Below are 20,723 nucleotides of genomic sequence, written 5' to 3'. Positions count from 1 at the left end.
CTTTCTGTTCGACACCCATGGGTGACCTGCACATTTGGATGTGGGATGATGATGGTGATGACAATGAGGTAGGGAGAGGGTGAAACCCGGTGTCAACACGTAGTCTAATCCTGTCGAATAACACCAAGGGGTCTACTCAAAGCTTAATGTCCTCCTCTAATGGATGAATCACTATCGACAGTATTATATGCCCTCACTCCATTTGAACACATTTGGAACTGACTCCTGGCTTTTGGCACTCAATCTAGAGATTAGAAATTGTATACCATCACCTCTCCTATCCTGTCAGCCAATATTTTGATGGTTAATTTTTTTTCCTTCAGGACTCAAATTGTCTAACCAAGGTGTCGGATCATATAAAGTTGATGTCTTAATGATCATGGCGACCAGGAGGGCTACTCAGTGTGTTAATGTCTTTAGAGGCTAAAATTATATCGACATATGGTGAATACCTTGGACAGCACAATTCTGGATTATAATACCGATGACCAAACAAGATGACCTATGTAAGTTAGGATCAAAGAGAGAGCTGCTTCACAGCATCGAAATAAGAAAAAGCAGCATATCTTGGTCACATATGAATTGTCATTGCTTGTAATGGAAGGTAGGAGAAGGACTTCCTGTTTTGCTAATATACTACAATAGAGATAAGGAGGAGGAGGATGATGATTAAACTTTGTTCATCTTATCATACAATTTCTGCTCTTGCTGGAGCCAAAATTTCACCCTAGGAGTCACTGAGCTTCTAACCTCAGATTTCATCATGATCATCGTCAATGTCCCACTCTAGTCGCACGGGTGTGGTTAACAAGCCTCCTCCACTCCTTTCTGTCCTTCTACTTTTCCTGCTCCATTACTTCTGCCACATCCAATCCAACTTCTCTAATGTCCTTCCAGATCTGATCCATCCACCTTCTTCTTGGTCTTCCAACTGGTCTCTTTCCCTTAACTTCTCTTTCCAATTCCCTTCTTGCTACCCGTTCCTTTCCCATTCTTTTTACATGTTCGAACCATCTCAGTGTTGCTTTATGTATCTTCTGTACTAACGGATCTATATTTAGCTCTTCTCTGATTTTAATATTTTGAATTCTATCTCTTCTTGTCTTTTTAACCGATGTCCTTATCAATTTCATTTCTACTGCTTGGATCTTACTATCTTGTCTCTTATTAGTTGTCAGCGCTTCTAGTCTGTATGTTACAATTGGTATGAAATACTGTTTATATAATGTTAATTTCTTTCTCTTGGGTACTTTGTCATCCCATAAAAGCTCTCTGCCGTGATGATAAAATGTTGTACCTTTACCTAGTCTGTTATTAATTTCAGGGTTGATTTCATTACTTCCATTAATAATGCTACCCAGATATGTAAACTGTTCTACATTCTCTAACCTCAGATTTCCCGGCGGAAAATCAGCTGCTAACCAAGTGCGCTAATTGTGATTCCAATACATCCTTAGAGATTAGATCTTTTAAATGAACAGTTATGTACAAATTGATATTATAATACAAAATAAACTACCTCTACTCAAATGATCCTAGAGTATGTGTACCTTACAGGCCTTTGTTTATTGCACCAACTGGAATTGATCTTAATTTAGCCTTCTGTCTCTGTTTGTGGGGATAGACGAGGAAAAGCAGTTCCCGTGTGTGGACCTGGCGTGTACCAGGTTGTGAAGTGCGGTGCATCAGGTCACAACGTCCGCAGTCTTCCTAGTCTGAAGGCACCACCGGTTGGAATGCTCGTCTTGGGGAACCAAGTCACTGTAATTGACCATGTAAGTTGCATCATGTATATTTTTCTTCATTATGTGGAAGATGATAGTGTGTTGCTGGCAGGTTGTTTTTAAACATGAAATAGTGATGTTTCAATATATAATTAAAGTATTTTAAAAAATATGAAAACTTTGTGTGTGTGTGTGTGTATATATATATATATATATACACATACCAGCACGAGAGCACCAGTCGAAGAATAAAACTTCGCCAGGGGACGTGTTTGAATACAGACCACCGAACTGATAGCATCACGCCAAAGCAAGTATGCTTCGCTGACACTGGCTGATACCAATGGTGTGTTTGTGTTTGATGCAGATTTTTCGGCATGGCTCTCGAGCCGTTTTTAAGTCATGTGCAGATTTAGCAGCAGTGCTGTGCAAAGCCCATTTAAATTCGCCTGCTAAGCAATCTGATTGGCTAACTTCAGCAGATGATAAAACTACAACGGTGCGAGATATCAAATTATTTCTTTGGAATTATTTATCAGTATGGCCAACCCTCTAAAGCTCATATACCCGATTTTCATGTTGTCTCCGACCACCCTGTATATTTAATTATACCTTTTAACTTCTCATTTACAGATACTGAAGGGATGTCATAATTTGTCCGCATCCGGGAAGTGTTCTTCGTTGGAAGGGAGGTAGCTTAGTCTAACTGTATGTTTATATACATGACTTGTTGCGTGGAAAGAAACTTGATGTTGGATTTTTCCTTTTTGAGATTTTTTTGTGGTTCTAAAGTTGGCATAAGATACTGATCATGTAAGAAAAGAGTTCATGGTTTTAGGTGCAATACTTCATAGAAGATACCCATTATTGACTGTTGCTAGTAAGAAAACTGTATTTTGAGAAAAAAGCGGTTACAGCTTTCACTTACTTTGTTGTCAACTGTACAAAGTTGTCATAACATCAAGTGGTGAAAACTCGAACAGCTGTGTAACTTAGTTTGTCAAGAAGACCCATAGGTAGCGCAAGACGTCAAAACATAGAAATGCAATTTTTGTACCCCAGATACTTTTGTTCAGCTCTGCTGTAGAATTTCTATTGGCGACTTTGGGTCCCTTTTCTTTCAATGGGTCAGATATATCTTCAGTCTCTAAATAAAATTAATTAATCCTGTTGCAAAATTGTGCTTATTTGTGTCTTTCCTACACGGAATTTTTGTGCAAGCACATGAAAAATGGACCTTATACCGCCGTGACATAAAAAAGTTGGAGCATTTCACCAGCAAAAACTATGCTCCATCATAAACAACAAGTGAAAATACGTCTCCAGTGTTGAAGTTCTCGAGAAAGCCTGTGTTAAGAGTGTAGAAGCATCGGTCGTTGGCCATCGCCTTAGGTGGGCAGGTCATGTGCACCACATGAGTGGCATCGTACTACCGTACCAGATCCTCTGTGGTGAACTTGGCTCTGATTCGAGACCGCAGGATGTTCCCTCGAGATGCTTTGAAGACCAACTGAACAAACCTTAAAGATGACAGGAACGAACCCACAAAACTGAGAAGCACTTGCCAAGGACTGTTTACTCAATGGCAGACTGTTCGTGCTTCAGTTCAACGCTTCAAACAAGAGCGCCACAGACACGAAGAAATTAAGCGATACAAACCCGAACTTTGCCAAACCCAGTCAAGATCTTCCCCGTCCCTAAGATGCACGGTGTGTGGACAATTATCTATGCAAGAATTGGCTTGTATTGTCACTGGAAGTTTAAACACAAACTGCTGTGAATTGAAGTGAGCTACTAGTCAGGAAAACTGTAAACTTGGAAACGAGTGTAACTGCCACCGCTGCCGACACAAAATTTATCTGTAAGCAGATGAACACTGCATTTAATATTTTCTGCCAACTCACTAACTTCAACCTTTGTGTTTAGAGTCAAAACAAGTGATTGGTGTGTGAAGAGAAAAATAAATTTATGGTATGTATCGAATTGATTGCGGTAACTCGCTCCTGTAGGCATACACTAAATACGATATATAACAATCTACTAGTGTGGAATTGGTTTCAAGCTTTTTGTTTTAGTAGAAGAGAAGGAACATAGGATACCAAATAGCAGGAAAACGTAACGTGATCCCAGTCGATATTACAGTTGAACCTTATGAAAATAGAACACAAACTCGGCTACAAGGACTTTCTCCTTCCTAGATCAAAAAGTCTTAAGAATGTACCTGTAATAAAGCCAAGGACCAGAAATGGGCTTATTGCAAGCTGAATAGAAATAGACGAATTGGGATTATGCAAAGGATGTACTCGCCTGTCGTCTTTTGAGTGTTCCTGTCGTCCTTCCTAACATCTTGTCTTGAGTGTCTGTCCTGTCTTTTGTGTCATTGCCTTGGTAATTTGGTGATTTGAGTTTGTAAGCATTTGGAAACAGTTTAATTACCGTATCTGCAAGAGTATTTTAAATTTCTTACAGGTCGTGAACGGAGAAGGTACCTGGGTTCAACTGGACAAGGAGACCATGCGCAAATTTTGTTTCAACACAGATGGAGAGGCGTGGTCGCTCGCCTTAAGCCGAACCAACGTTGTGTATCTGCGCAAGGAAGGTGTACCTGAGCAAGGTAGGACTGAACTTCATTTTCATTTTGTTATGCGTTTTACATTCCAGTAACCACTTCTGTGGTTATTCAGAGATGCCAGGGAGCCAGAATTTTGTCCTGCAGGAGATCTCTCTCTGTCTTTCCTTTTTTTTCCTGTTGGCTTAACATCGCAATGACACAGATAGGTCTTACGGTGACGATGCGACAGAAAAGGGCTAAGAGTGGGAAGCAAGCGGCCGTGGCCTTAATTAAGGTACAGCCCAAGCATTTGGATGGTGTACAAATAGGAAACCATGAAAAACCATCTTCAGGACTGCTGGCAGTAGGGTTTGAACCCCCTACCTCCCAAATTCAAACGCATAGCTGTGCGTCCGTAACTGCATGGCCAACTCGCTCCATAAGTTCTTTTGTGTTGGTAAATCTATTAGCATGAGGCTGGCATATTTGAGCATCTTCTACAAAGGGGGATCGAATATAAACAGGATTTTATTTTTTATTTAAATTCATTTTTGAAAAACACAAGGCAATTACAGTTTATTTTTCCACATAGTTTCCTGCTTTGGAAATGCATTTGTCCCAGTGTATGGGCAGCTTTCTGATGCCCTCATCAAAAAAGAACAGGGTCATGTCACCAGTCAGTTGTGCACCAAGTCTTTCACACTCTCGTGATCTTCAAATTGTTGCCCTCCTCGAGCTTCTTTAAGCGGTTCACGAACAAATGGAAAACGCAGGGCGATAAGTCCTGGCTGTAAGGAGGATTATCAAGTTTAATCATAGCATTTCCTGTAGCTTGAAGACAGTTAAAGCTGCAGTATGGGGCCGCGCATTGTTGAGGAGGAGGATGACGTGTCGAATCGGTTGGTCTCGCCTTGTGCTGCAATATACAACCCTCACCTTCTTCAACAGCTTGCAGTAGTAAGCAGCATTGATTGTACATCGCTCATGCAAAAAATTAATCAGCAAATGGTCGCCAGTAAAAAAAAAAAAAAAAAAAAAAAAAAAAAAAAAAAAAAGTGGACCCATGTTTCGTCGCAGGTGATGATCTAACTCAAAAATGCATCATCTTCTTCCTTTAACCCTGCTGTAAGACTCTTGACAGGCCTCCAAATATCTCAACTTCAGATTTTCTATCGAAAGGTGAGGAACCCATCTGGAACACACTTTACGGAACTGTAGGTCATTTGTGATGATTGCTTGACACCTCCCATAACTGATTCCGACTTGTTCTGCAATTTTTGTTACTCTCACCCGTCGATCATCGTCATTAATGTCTTTAACCCCACAAATGTTTTTGTATGTAATGCTTGTCCGAGGACGGCGATCGTGTTGCTGATTTTCCACATGTTCTCGTCCTTCCTTGAACTTTTTATGCCAGGCAAACACACGCATCCTTGACAATGTTTGATTACCGAACTGTGCAGTCAATCTCTGGCAAATTTCTGCCGCTGTAACTCCTTCACAAACAAGAAATTTTATGATTATGTGTTGCGCAGAGGAGGGTGCACCTGTTGCTTCGACATCGTGAGCGTTACTGACGAAACGGCGGAAAATATCTAACAGCACACTCTCCCTACTCCTAACGGTCTCGCTTAAGGATAGCAGAAGTGCGGGCCCAGTTCTACCCGCACTCGCAAGGCGTCGTGCCAAGGGTATAAAACCAAGGATACGATGCGCATTCGTTCATTTTCTCGCAGCTTGTTGTGGATACTAGTTGAGATTTACCGTAGATAATCGTGTACTGGTACTGTGTGGTCGAGAATAGAACTGGAATAGATGTTTGACTAGAAAGGGGTTAAGGAATTTCCATTTCCCTATTTTAATATTGACCTGTCTCAGTCTTATCCTTGGCTTTGATAATATGAAAGTGAGTGAGGTATGAGTGATTCTAGTAATACCGTTCCTTATGCAACCAATCCCTGTTATGATTGGGTGAAGGTATCGCTCATAGAGTCAGTTGGTGCATGCATTTCAGTAGTCTTGGCAGGCTGATATGTAATAGCAACTTCTGGCTCAGTGTGGAAAGCAACGGGAAACTACCTCACTCCCAGTGTCCCTAGTATGCCTCTTCAGTGACACCTAGGCTATCTATGACAGCTGTTGGTGGAGCTGTAGAGGATAAAAACCAGCCTTCGGGCTGAATACCCAACATACTGTTTTAATAAATATTTTGAATTAGTCGGCCCTGAAAATGAGGAAAACACGAACATGACATGCAAACTTTGCTTGTGACCGATCATTTTGAAAGGTTGTTTGGTCTCTATTAGTGATGTTTAAAAAAAAAAAAACACACACACACAAAATGAAGTAATGTCTTTTTCCTAAGGACTTGCATCCTTATAAGTAATTGTAATTTTACCGATTATTGCTTGTTAAAAAAGTAATATTAATTAAAATATTTCTCATGTAACTGTTATTTATCCCAATTACTTTTATGTTGTACTTTTTCCATCACTGGATATTTCTGTGTTCTTCCTTAACCCACACTAATCTGTCATTCAGTGCTTTTTTCAACACGTATTATTGTTGTTCTCAGATTTCAACGTTGATCAACGGCCACAAGCTGTGGAAAATGCCTTCTCGTCACCGAAGAGGGGATTTGATTTCTCCCATAACACAAACATCTCACCCTTTGCTACCCCAGAGAATTCGGGCTTCAATTTTGGGACCATCCAACCGCCTGGCAAAGAGCACACCACACCTGGTACAGCAAGCAGTAGCAGCAGCACCAACCCATTTGTCTTCGGCTCCTTCACCCAACAGGAACAGCGAGGTAAGTCTTGTTTCTGTCTCTGTTTTGAAACAAAGTTGGTACCATGAAGAGTGAAATACTGTACTAGCTCAACATGAAACAAAACCCCTGTGAGTGGGGACATGGTATCCCCTGGTTGTTGTTAACAGGCAACTAAAATGGGATACTCCCCAAGGGCTCATCTCTTGGTGAGGGAGCCTTCATCCATGTTCGCCGTTGTTTCCCCTGCCTTTTTCCAGGCTCCTTGCTTTCAGCTCTCCTATTCAATCTTCCATGGTCAGTTCTTGTTGTACTTTATCTTTGGTGGTATTAAGTTACGGAGCCTAGAAGTCTTTCATTTTCATGCCATTCGTGGCCTTTGGCTCTTTCCTTTCCTTTCCTGATGTGTTTCTTCCATTAAGATTCAAACATATCTCATTTTTCTCTTCAGATTAGAATTAAGAGGGAATGGTTACCTAGTTATCTTGCCCTTAAAACTGTAATGACCACTGCCGCTGTGGCTTGAAACAGAGGCTGTTCCTATAATAGTACAGTAGAAGTCCGATATAGCGAGTACGACATAAAACAAGAACTCCGTTATAGCGACCGCTTTTTTCTGTCCCTTTAAAATTCCGATATTAAACTGTGTATCGTCCTTCGATTACAGCAAGAACACTATCACTGACGCAGCCGTTATTACGAGCGATTAAGCGCGCACAATTTTTTCCATTACCAATATTTATGCACTCCAGCGGTGATATTGCATGCGATCGATTACCTTCGGCATCGTTTCCTCGCTATGTGCACTAGCGAGTTCTCTCGTCGACCTTTGAAGGCGATATTGGAGTCGATTAGTAATACCCGTCGACAGCTGTTCCGTAAAGAAAATTTGAAAGGAAAGAGAACATATTTTCATAATAAATGCGTAAATAACGTGTCCGATAACAGTTGTTAACTCGTTAAAAATTAAGGCTGACTAAACAACCGCTTAATTTTGAGGCAAAAAAAAATACTGCATTAAGTAAGAATGGGATTCACCTCGAGATATGGCAGAGTGCTTAATTGATTTCATAGGTTAGTTTATATTTAGTCGCGTCTAGTTAAATTATGGAAAGACTGTCCGACTCGTTGGCTGAACGGTCAGCGTACTGGCCTTCGGTTCAGAGGGTCCCGGGTTCGATTCCCAACCGGGTCGAGGATTTTAACCTTAATTGGTTAATTCCAATGGCGCGGGGGCTGGGTGTATGTGTTGTCTTCTTCATCATTTCATCCTCATCACGACACGCAGGTCACCTACGGGTGTCAAATAGAAAGACTTGCACCTGGCGAGCCAAACCCGTCCTGGGATATCCCGGCACTAAAAACCATACGACATTTCATTTCATGGAAAGACTATTATGAAAATTTATAGCGAGAAGGTTATCATTTCTCTACTGGTGCTTGAAGTATGTTTTCATCATACATATATTACAGTTAAGTTAATGAATAAGAAAACTGAAAAGTTTCCAACAAAATTCGATTGATCATCTTCGGTGCGGTATAGTTTTCTCACCTTGTGCATCTGCGAGCTCTCTCGCTGACATTTAGAGCACCTCTTTGAGGATGGTTGCCTAGTTGTACTTCCTCTTAAAGCAATAATCACCACCACCACCACCTCTTTGATTCAGAGGCGATGTTGGAGTTGATTAATAATACCCATCGACTGCTGTTCTCTAAAGAAAATTCGAAATGAAAGTGGATAACACGTTTTCATAATAAATGCGTAAATAACGTGGCCGATAGGAATTGTTAACTCGTTAAAAATAAAGACTGAAGTAAACCATATCTTAATTTTAAAATTATATAAGGAAATTAAGTAAGAATGTGATACACCTCAAGATATGGCAGAGTACATCACAGATTTCACAAGATATTTCATATCTTTTCGCGTCTAGTTAAATTTCTCCACATGCGTTTCAAATATGTTTTCTGATATATATACGGTTAGGTTAGGTGACGCTGTTTGAAGAAGAAAACTGAGGTGTTTGCCACAGAAACCTGTGGAGTAATACCGTATTTCTCCGAATCCAAGACTTTTTATTTCTCAGAATCTCATGCGAAAACTCGGGTTGTTGCATTCGCGGCCTAACAGTAACTTAATGGATACCACTGGCAACTACCGCGGTAACCACGCTGCTTCTTTTCACCGGCGCACAGAACTCGTTGACAATAAACGACCGCCTCTTTACTATATTCTGTACATCGCTAGCCGCGACAACCGGTTGTACAGTGCCTGTGTGTAATGTCACTGGATCTCAGGAAATACTGAAGAGAGAATGGCGTTCTATTAGCCTCTACAAAAACGTTTCTCAAATCTGCAGAATAGCATCAAAACATGCGACCCTTCGAATTGTCAGAAAAGCCATGGCTACTCAGTGGCACAGTTATAACGCGTCTATTGTACATGACGCTTAGTAAAATCAAGGTTTATAGACAGCAGGAATATTTTCGTGATGGATAGTCGTATTGTAAAGATACGTGGGAAAGGTATTGCCGGCAAATTTTCAACGGGTTCTAGTCGATATGCCAATTTTAAGTTAATGTTTATTAAACACTCGGAAATGTAGAATAATTGTGCAGCCGCAAGAAAATACAGCATAGGCCTAACTAAAGCCAATATTTGGCGTTAGTGTGAAGACAAAGAGCTTAAAAAAATGCGAAGGCCTACTATACAAAAAATGCATTCAGTGGTCTACAACAAGGACGCTTTAAAGAAGTCGAAGATGAAATTTTGAGGTATGTACATGAAAAACGCAAGGGCGCAATGGGCATACCGTGGCGCAACAAACTCGTTCGTTGACTTTCAGCGTCCACTAGCCTATACATTGCTAGCCGCTGAATTTGGCCGAACCCGGCAAGCGAGACGTGCTTGTAGCAGTAGCCGGTTACATCTGACGCTGAGTAAAAGTAACAGTTTTATAGACGGAAAGAATAATTTACCGATGGATCGTCGTATTGTAGAGACGCATGGAATAGGTATTGCCGGCAAATTTTCAACGGGTTCTCTTCGGTATTATGATGCCAATTTTAAGTTAATGGTCCTTAAACCAGCGGAAATAAATATTTACAGCCGAAAAGAAAAAAAACCCGCGTCATGGCGAAAGTAAACGTTCGGGGTCTAAAAATTGTCTAAAACTGCGTAGGGCTACTGTACAACAAGGCATTCATATGAATTTACAAAGTACTTTTTAAGCCTGACTTTTTTTTTAAAGGAAAAAGTGGACTTCATCTTGGATTTGGAGGAATACGGTACTATATGTTTTTCGGAATTAAATTAAACATACACCTCCACGTAGTATTGGATTTTGAAAAATAACAAACAAGTAAGCCGTAGTGTGGATATCATCTGCGGAAATGCAAGTTTTGAACAAACTGATTGCCGTTTCACACCGATTTTTATGTGCATGGGGGGTTTTCCGACGTTTATACAAAAATCGGATATAACGATAATCCGCTATAGCGAGTAAATTTTTCGCCGTTATGAATTCTCGCTATAACGGACTTCTACTGTATTTCAAAACTATATAGTCTATCACCATGGGAGGTCATTATTTTCAGATGTGTACAGTTTTCGGCTATAGGAAGAGGTAAAGCCTGACGGTGCTGTCGTAGGCGAATAAGGAGGATTCGACATCAGATGGTATCTTTTTTCATTGCCCGTTGAATCTTGCTTTTCTTAAGGAACGATTCTTATCTTCATGGTTAAACTTGGGCTGTTTTTTTTTTTTTTTTTTTCAGTATACCTCTATAGCATTTACATAATGTATACTATATGACTGAATAGTTAAAAACATGTATAATTATCAGTTCTCTTCTCATTCTCGACTACAATCTCTTGTATTCAGGTGATTGCATGACCATCTGGATTCTCTTCCTGTGTCACACTGTCAAAGCCCTTATTGTGCTTTTGTATCTTAGGGTAGGTCTACATATTTTTTTTTTTTTTTTTTTTTTTTTTTTTTTTTTTTTTTTGTGGTTCTACACCATTATCTGAATACAAGAGATTGAAGTAAAGATTTGAGTTATTACTTTAATTGACCTGTTTCAGTCTCATCCTTGCCTTTAACAACCTCTGTGGCATTGTTTACTTCCATACCTCTTATCTTTAAATCATTAGAAACATTCGCCTCCCTTGATCCCACCACTGAAGCTGGTTTGTGCATACAGCTTCAGCAATCAGATGTATTCCTAACTTAGCCTTTATTTCTTCATTCCAAGTGCTCTCCTGCCATTATTTCCACCTATTTGTACCAGCGATCTTTCTCGCTACTTCTTTGTCTTTCACCTCTAACTTACGAATAACACATCCTTAGTCTACCCAGCTTTCACTGCCATAAAGTATATTTGGTCTAAAAACAGACCATTATAAAGATAGTTTTGTTCGAGAGCTGACTTCTTTCTTACAGAATACTGTTGATTGCAACTGCAAGCTCACTGCATTAGTTTTGATGCACGTTCATTCACTCTCACTTATTATACTACTATCTTGGGAGAACACACATCCTAAATACATGAAATGATCTACCTGTTCCTGTTTTGTATTTAAAAACTTCAAATATGTCTCATCTGATAACACCATAAAAATAAGAAATCAGCAATTAAAAACTAATTGCTTCACAATTTCCTGCTCTATATGTCGCCTTCTTTGGGATGCCCCCTCCCCGATTCTAGAAGTTCATCCTGTGTATAGAATGTCTGGTGCCAATCATTGACTTGAAGCAGCCAACTCAACAGAACCAGAAAACTGCTGACTTTGAGTCCAGAAGACAAGGAGAGAGAAAATAAGAAATGAGGAGATTCACGAACACCAACAGGTTGAGTTAGAAAACGATAATGATGATGAGCTATCACTCACTGAAGAGTGTGATTGTCTTCCTCAGATGTTACTGGTGAGTCTATGAGTTCTTAGGTGACTGTGGAGGCCAATCCTCGAGCCACAAATTCTTCCACAGTGGTGGCAAACATTGCCAGCGTTGAGATCCAGTTGTTGAGGGTTATCCATCCTGAGGAATGCCCGCTCTTTCTGAGCAATTCACTTCTCGTTTTCAAATCTCCGGTGTTTTATTTTCATAGTTCTTAGGATCCTCGTGGATAAGACAGTGCCATACCAGGTGGTTAGCTGCTTTTGTTTCCCAGGTAATGGTGTTTATGTGGCAATTCTTCATGTCTGATTTTAGTATGTCCCTGAAACTTTTTTGTTGTCCACCCTGGTGTCGACGGCCATCCTTCAGTTGAGCATACATAATTTGCTTTGGGAGGTGAAAATCAGGCATATGAACGACATGACCTGTCCAACATAAGTCGATGTTTTATGATCATAGCTTCAATGATGATGGTACAGGCTTCTTTCAAGATACTGGTGTAGGATCCTCTTCAGACAGTGCAGATGATATTTCTCCTGTAAGTGGTCCAAGTTTCACACCCATAAAGGAGTGTTGGTATTAATATAGAAAGTAGTAACATTAGAAATGAATAGATGAGAGAAGGAATCATTAGTATCAGGGCACAAAACCGTGGGAAGTGAAGTAATGCAAGGTGCAAGGTTGGAAAAGGAGATCAGCAGAAGGGTACAGGCAGGAAGTACATTCTACTGGAATGTAAGGAACCTATGTGGTAGTTGCTATGAAATGCAAAGAGAGATTGTGCAAGATGTACTGTACTCCTTTATTAACGTATGCATCAGAGACTTTGACTTTGACACTAAAAATTAGAGTAAAATTCAGGCCAGTGAGATGAAGTTCCTGAGGAGTCTGATAGGGAACACAAGGAGAGACAGAATAAGAAATCTTGAGGTAAGAAAAGTGATAGGGATAGAAAAACTGAATGGTAGGATGGAGAATAAATTGAGATGGTTTGGACATGTTATTAGGATGGAGAAGGGAAGGATACCAAAACAAGTGTTGGAGGCTAAGGTAGAAGGAAAGAGGGCAAGAGAGAGGATGGACTCTGTCAAGAACAGTATAAGAAAAAGAAGACTGGACTGGTATACAATTACTGAAGAGGGGTGGTGGAAGGAGAGGCAACGGTGGAGAAGTGCCATCAACACCCCGACCTGGCAGGAGCTGGACAAGTGATATGGTTGTGTGACAAGAATTTTCCCTGATAGGGCACCAAGAACATACTTTGATCAGACTGTCCCAGGCAAAATACTGCGAGGAAGTCCCAGAGATATCTGGAGAAAACAAGTTTGGAGAGACTTGGCCAAAAGAGATGGAAGAAGGCAACAAAAAGTGGAACAACTACGACTGGACAGAACATATTAGAAGAAGCAGCTAATTTATAACGATACCCGACTTGTTGGAGCAGATAAGCAATGGTGATGAAGAGTAAATGGTTTAGATATGAAATGTTTGGATGAGAGGTTTACTCTGTTGACTTTTAAAATTCTGAACTCCTCTTGAAATTTCATGGACAGTACTCTTACTTGCATATCATTCCGCAGTGCACTAGTTTCAAACTACTGTGGCAATTTAAAGTGGAATGTACAGTACGAAGAGACAAGGTGCAAGGCAACAAAGATCTGGGGGGTTCATATATAGTAATTTAAGAGGGTTCAGTCCACGAGCAATAAGGTCAGCTTTCCTTTTCATAGCTTTAGCAATTCTTATCACGTATTCCACCTTTACAATACAGTTTGATTCTTTATTAATTCAATTGAAAAATGCACAGTGATGGTTCAATTCTACGAACTTGAAGGTCCTGAAAAGGATCACACATCTCCTTCTTGTTCGCTTTTTGACCAATAGGTCGTTTCCGACAGTTCAGTCTCATCAGTGTTGCTCTCTTAGCACCACCCGGGGGACATGTGTAGAGCAGTGTAGTGGTCAATCCACTACATTTTTGCTAACTGCCCAATTTGAGCTTTTTTTTTTTTTTTTTTTGCTATTTGTTTTACATCGCACTGACACAGACAGATAGGTCTTTGGCGACGATGGGATAGGAAAGGCCTAGGAAGTGGAAGGAAGCGGCCGTGACCTTAATTAAGGTACAGCCCCGACATTTGCCTGGTGTGAAAATGGGAAACCACGGAAAACCATCCTCAGGGCTGCCGACAGTGGGGCTCGAACCCACTATCTCCCGATTACTGTATACTGGCCGCACTTAAGCGACTGCAGCTATCGAACTCGGTAATTTGAGCTTTCAGAGGAACGCTAATGGACATTCACCGCACATCGGATGAAGCAGTTGATTGGGTCAAAATACTAGACCTAGAGTTGTAGTATTGTACAGACTTGTGACTATGCACATTTACCCTGAAACTATATAGATATATATGTACATAAATTCATCATGTGATAAATAAATAAATAAATAAATAAATAAATAAATAAATAAATAAATAATAAATAAATAAATAAATAAATAAATAAATAAATAAATAAATAAATAAATAAATAAATAAATAAATAAATAAATAAATAAATAAATAAATAAATAAATCAATCAATCAATCAATCAATCAATCTTTATTAATAGACTACATTAAAATCAATACATGTTTCAACCCTAATATATATACATTCATCATATGATAAATAAGTAAATAATTCTTTATTAATAGACTACATTAAAATCAATACATGTTTCAACCCTAATATATATACATTCATCATATGATAAATAAGTAAATAATTCTTTATTAATAGACTACATTAAAATCAATACATGTTTCAACCCTAGCAGAACATCATCAGTCAACACATGAATAACAGATCTAATAAAAATTGTCACATGGATATTGGTAGATATACACAGTGAAAAATATGTTTACTTTGTAAATAAAAACGACGTATGATGTCTTGTCCTTAAAAAATCAAATGTGAATGCAACTTTGTGATGAAAAACTTGTGGAGTCTGTCTTTAGGTTGAGCATAATTGATGCTGTTGGATTGAGTTGTTAAAAAACGTGGAACATTCAATTTATGGGTGGAACATTTGACTAGGACTGAATGGTTTTTGATGGAGTACTGCATAAGTAATCCCCTGGTGTAAAAATAGAAAAAATGCTGTGATACAAATGAAACGCTTATGTATTGGGAATTCGTGTAAACAACAAACATCTTCTTCTCCTAGTTTTCTTCGTACATCTGGGGGTGATATATTGAAGAGAGGAAAATCTTATTGACGGAAGTCAGTTGTAGACAGACAACAATATGCCCTGTCTCATTAAAGGCTACATCAACTTGGTTATCTTGTGTAGAATTCCTCCTAACTTATACAACATACACAGTGGCTGAGAAATATAAACCAAGGATAGAAGCATGGAGAACATTCAGCTGCATCCCTCACCTGGCATTTGTCAGTTTTTGTGTAATATTATTTGTGGTCTATAAGGAAAAGGAACTGGTAATGAGCACAATCAGGAGAGAAACAAATCTCATTCTTTGGACACCTACTCAGGCCATCAAACAAACAGGATCATCAGGAGAATTATAGAAAAATTTTGGAACAGAATGAGCAGTATTAGATGGATTACAGAAAAAAAAAAAAAGATATGAGAGAACTACAAATGACATTAGAAGACTTAAAAAAAAACAACAGACAAAATGAAGAAACTCGCAAACAAACCATACTATAAACAAAGATGGGTGGTTTCAGATGAGAAAAGAAATTAAGATCTGAGAGAATGAAGAAGAATTGGGCTGACAGAAAACTGAATAATCTTTTTTATAAAATTGACTAAAGTGGCTCAGTGAAGGTCATAAAATGTAAATAAATAAATAAATAAATAAATAAATAAATAAATAAATAAATAAATAAATAAATGAATGAATGAATGAATGAATGAATGAATGAATGAATGAATGAATGAATGAATGAATGAATGAATTAATTAATTAATTAAATAATTAATTTTGGTATGAATGTTCTGTTTGGTGGTGCTTATTAATTCTCGAAGACATAATGCAGAACAGTTTCTTTTATTTTGTTCTAATTTACCTAATCACCAGTATCAAAGACTTGATTAATCATGTCACCTATGCAAATTTTAAATTTCACAACATATTCCAACTCTAGAATATACATTTTCAGGGGCTTCACTTATGAATATTGTAGGACTTGACTATACATTTGAAAAGGGGTTCACTATGCATTTTTAAGGGCTTAACTCTAAAGTTTAAACGTGCTTGGCTATACATTTTAAAAGGCTTTCAAGTATTTAAAAATTAAGATTAAAGGTTAAGAAGAACGGTAAAATTATTAATTTCAAAGTGAATGCATGTGTGATCTGTGTTGTCTGATATAGTGCTTTGTTATGTGATGGACACACTCGTGAATGGTCAGCTGTTGAAGATTTATTAGGTGTGTGCCTTTCATAGCCTTGTCTAGTTAAATAGCTTTACTTTTATATATTATCCTTGTATACTTTTATATGTCCGGCCCTGCGGTGTAGGGGGCCCGGCGGCCCTGGGTTTGATTCCCACCCGGGTCAGGTTTTTTAAAATTGTAATGAATAATGATTAATATCCCTGGCCTGGGGACTGGTTGTTTGTGACATCCTTAATCTTTCTTTCCTTGCACACAACATTCCACACTACCGCCATTCCAATTACATGCAGGTTCATACAATATGGTGCCAGTAGGGGAAAAAGATCCGCATGGGTCGACGCCCCGAACAAATGGCATTAAAAAAAACTTTGATGTATTTTTGATGTATTGTGTGTATTACCTTTTGATGAATTTATTAAACCTTGGATTATTAAGTCTTGAGTAGTTTTTGGGGTCAGAATATAGAGTAATTGTTTCAACCTAAAACTAATATTAATACCATACTTAAGGAGGGCTTAAATGATAAAATGATTCCAATCAGAAACATCTGATAGATATGAAGTCTCTTTACCATCCTGTGTAACCTCTAAACTGATATACGTATTCTCTTTAAAATATTCCCTGTTCTTATACTATCATATTTTGTATGATGACAGTTCCACCTGTGGTATCAAAACCATCTTCAGATGCACCTCCACATCTACCAGAGAAACCTGAGGTGATGTCAAAGCCAGCTCTTCCTCCACCCATAAGGGACAGATCTCCTCGCGAAAAGGAGAAGGAACAACAGAGGGAGGGCAATAAATTTGCTGCCCTTCAGAAGTGGCTGAAAGGGGAAGAAGGTCGTCACAGCTCAGAGCGAAGAGGATCTCCTGGGAGGTGAGTCGGTCACGAAGTTAAACAAGACGTAGGATAGTGCTTGGTGCAGACAATATGACAGACACATGTTATGAATGTTTTGCAATACAAAGCTTACAGTACATCTTGCAAGCGAGTTTTAATTTTATCTGCCTTGCAGCTTTTTGAGGCGTTTCTCATCACAGTTATTTACAAGGTATCTATTTTACATACTAAACTTAATTATTTTTTAAGTTGCTTAATGGTTTTTAGAGTTAATTTTTTAAATGGTACTTTAAGAGAGAGTTAAATGAGAATATTTTAAAGATCTAGTTGCTGTCGGTTCTAATCAGGTATTCTAGTACAGTGGTACTCAAAGTGTGTTTTGCTCTGATACAAAATTAAGGCTTCAAATCATTTAGATTGTTAGTTGTTTGTGTTTACAGGATGATTCTATGTACTATGGCCATCGCTTACAAGTTGGTAAATAATCATAAATATGTCTTCCCACCATCTCGCCCTTAGGACGGTAAGGTAGCCGCCCCGGTCTAGAAAGCCAAGAGTAACGGCTGGGAGGATTCGTCGTGCTGACCACATGACTCCTCATAATCTGCAGGCCTTCGGGCTGAGCAGCGGTCGCTTGGTAGGCCAAGGCCCTTCAGGGCTGTTGTGCCATGGGGTTAGTTAGTTAGGGTGACATTATCTTGTACAGTTCAGTTGTACGGAACAATTTAACATTAAGATCTGAAAACCACTCCCATTTATTTTCATCTTTTCTTCCATTTTCTCCTCGTGCTTTGTTAGAGGCTTCCATTTTTATGACTGTCTGGAGTGACACTTTATCTCTTCAATGAAGGAGTTTAATGAACCCTAGATCAGTTTAATGTTTTTCTTCTATATAAGTTGGCCCATCTAAGTTCCAACTAGGGGAAGGTAGTAAAAGGCAGTTTTCACCTAGTTGTATGGCCATGAGGGGCGCAAGAATGAACGTGCAATAAGTGCCTTAATAAGCACCAAGGCAGCAATACCAAGTTCCTTTTTTTAAAAATCATAGATGTACATAGCTGCCTATCAGGAAGTCGCGCACACACAGACGCTCGGCAGGCGGTCTCCTACATGGTAACCTTTTGCTACTAGTTCAAGCCTTCTGTCCATAGATAGCATGACATGCAGTATACCATTTGAAACCTGGGAATCTGCTGTTTTACTTGGTGTTGGAATAAACATTGCAGATTACATCACGTAGCAGGAATTAATTTGTTTTCCAAGTAGGTTAACTCCCCTCTTGGTAGTCAGCAAAAATGGCTGGCCCTAGTATACCTTATATTACGAGGAATGAAATCGAACGTGTCTTACAGGGTAGCGAGAGTGAATTGGGCAGTGATAAAGTTTCAGAAAGTGATACAATTTTATTTGCTAGTGGTGAAACCCAGCCTGCCTTCAAAATGACAAAGAAGCCAAAGGAAGACAGCTGGGAATGGAGTAAACCAGGTGATAAACCATCCAAATATGGTTTTACAGGAAATTCTGGAATAAATCCCATCATAAATGGGAATCTTCCTCCAGATCCCTCCGCTGTAGACATTTTCCAACACATGGTTCATGACTCTTCATGGGATGAGATAACTGCTGAAACAACCATTTTGAAGATGATTTTTTTTTTTTTTTGTGCAAAAAATGCCAGTGGGCACATTTTGTAAGGTTTATACCTCAAAACCTTAAAAAGAAAAAACTCCATATCACAATTGTGTTATATACAAGGCAGGCAAGAAGAAAAGTGCAATGGATATGAGTGTGAAAAGTTTTCGGTGGCTTTACATTTCCTGGAGTGTTTCACACCACTAAAAACTTTAAAATTGTTCTTCAGGATGCATTTCATCACCACAGAGGTATGATTAAAATTCAGTACTTTGCAGATTAAATTTAGTAATGGAAAACTGTATCTTAAGCATGAAAAATCCCTGCTATATACACACATGGTCATGATGTTAAAATGAACATGCGAATGGGTTAAATGAAAAACTACAGGTATACCCTTTTCTGTTGCATACATTGTTGATGACAGGCAGTCATGGAATTGTTTCTATAGTCAGACCTGTAGCACTGGTGAAAAGGAGTGTTGAAGTGTGTATGTTTTCAAATGTGATGCCGTTAGGAGTTGGTAGCCCAAAGATCAAGAAGACTCAGGCTGCGTACGACTCATACTTTGTGTTGATGTCACTAGGGACAGTTAGCCTCTGATGCATCATCCTTCCTATTTCTATTTGTTGTGTTAAAATGTTCTCAGAGTGTACAATTCAGTGAGTCATGTGATGTTCACAATGGATGTCAACATTCTGAACGTTGAAAACATTGGTTGGGTGATGTGTATTCCAATTGAAATACATTGTGACGAATTCACTGGCTCTCCAGCCTGCAATTTCTCAATAAATATAGACTTGCCTCTGCACGATTGTGCTGATGTTGAAAGCTAAGACGTGGAGTGTTGTTCTTTCTTTTTACAAGTTGCTTTACGTCGCACCGATGCAGATAGATCTTATGGTGATGATGAGACAGAAAAGGGCTGGGAATGGGAAAGAAGCAGCCGTGATACAGCCCCAGCATTTGCCTGGTGTGAAAATGGGAAACCACAGAAAACCATCTTCAGGGCTGCCGACAGTGGGGTTCGAACCCACTATCTCCCGAATACTGGTATTTTAAGGAGAACTTCTTTAGGGCACTTCAGTGTCTTGTAAGTTTAATAGTTGAAGAGATATAATAACCCATCGTTTTCACCACCACTACCACCCGTCACACAGTCCTTATGAGTTGAATGAGGTTTCATCTATATTCTGAGGACTGATGTACTGATGGCCATTGATTTTAGAGTCACTCTTATATATTACAGAAATTTCAGCAGGCTTTGTCATGCTGGGTGGAAAGATAAATGAAAACTAGTTTTCACAGAATTTCAGTCTTAGAATTTCACTGTATCAGATCTGTGTCTTTATTTTGTATATAGTGTAAGAACTTCAGATGTTCTTGATAAATCAATACATTTGACAGAACAGTCATAGTATAGAGAATAGTCTGTAGGGACAACTTATGAGGTGTCTTAGATTTCCATGGCATATTCCTTAGAAAAGTGACATACATCAGCAAATTTTCACTTTATATCTAATGCTCCTGCATAATGTAAATATGAGTGAAGTGAAATTCAGCAACTGCTGATTGTTTCATTATATAAAGAGGTTTCATTTTGTAATTCTTGTTGAAGTATGTGGTATCTAATGCCTAATGGATCATTTATTCAAGGGTTTCTCAAAACAGGCCAATTGTCCATACCGATTGTTCTTGATGCTATGGTTCATTAATGCATAAAAGCTGTTCTAGTCATTGATATGCATTCAAATAATATATCAAGAAATTTTATTATACTAATACAGTAATACAATTTTATCTCAAATTTGATTTTAATGTAACAGATATCAGATATATATGTTTAAAATCTCTGTTTAGCAACCCTGATAACCAACTGTTTGGAGGCATTTGT

General features: G+C 38.8%; 1 protein-coding gene across 1 annotated transcript in view; it reads left to right on the top strand.

Moving 5' to 3' along the window:
• hiw (highwire) overlaps window positions 1-20,723 on the top strand; it is an 815,007-nt gene that overhangs the window by 598,492 nt on the left and 195,792 nt on the right. Inside the window, exons 41-45 of the mRNA XM_068229800.1 lie at window positions 1,625-1,775; window positions 4,194-4,371; window positions 6,878-7,087; window positions 11,133-11,237; window positions 17,011-17,233. Of these exons, the coding sequence (XP_068085901.1) occupies window positions 1,625-1,775; window positions 4,194-4,371; window positions 6,878-7,087; window positions 11,133-11,237; window positions 17,011-17,233 (867 nt within the window). The remainder of the gene's footprint in view (window positions 1-1,624; window positions 1,776-4,193; window positions 4,372-6,877; window positions 7,088-11,132; window positions 11,238-17,010; window positions 17,234-20,723) is intronic.

The sequence above is a fragment of the Anabrus simplex genome, chromosome 12, assembly GCF_040414725.1.
Source record: "Anabrus simplex isolate iqAnaSimp1 chromosome 12, ASM4041472v1, whole genome shotgun sequence".
In the NCBI taxonomy this organism is placed as follows: Eukaryota; Metazoa; Arthropoda; class Insecta; order Orthoptera; family Tettigoniidae; genus Anabrus; species Anabrus simplex.
Note: the sequence above shows the minus strand (reverse complement) of the source record. Positions and strands in the feature narration are given on the sequence as shown.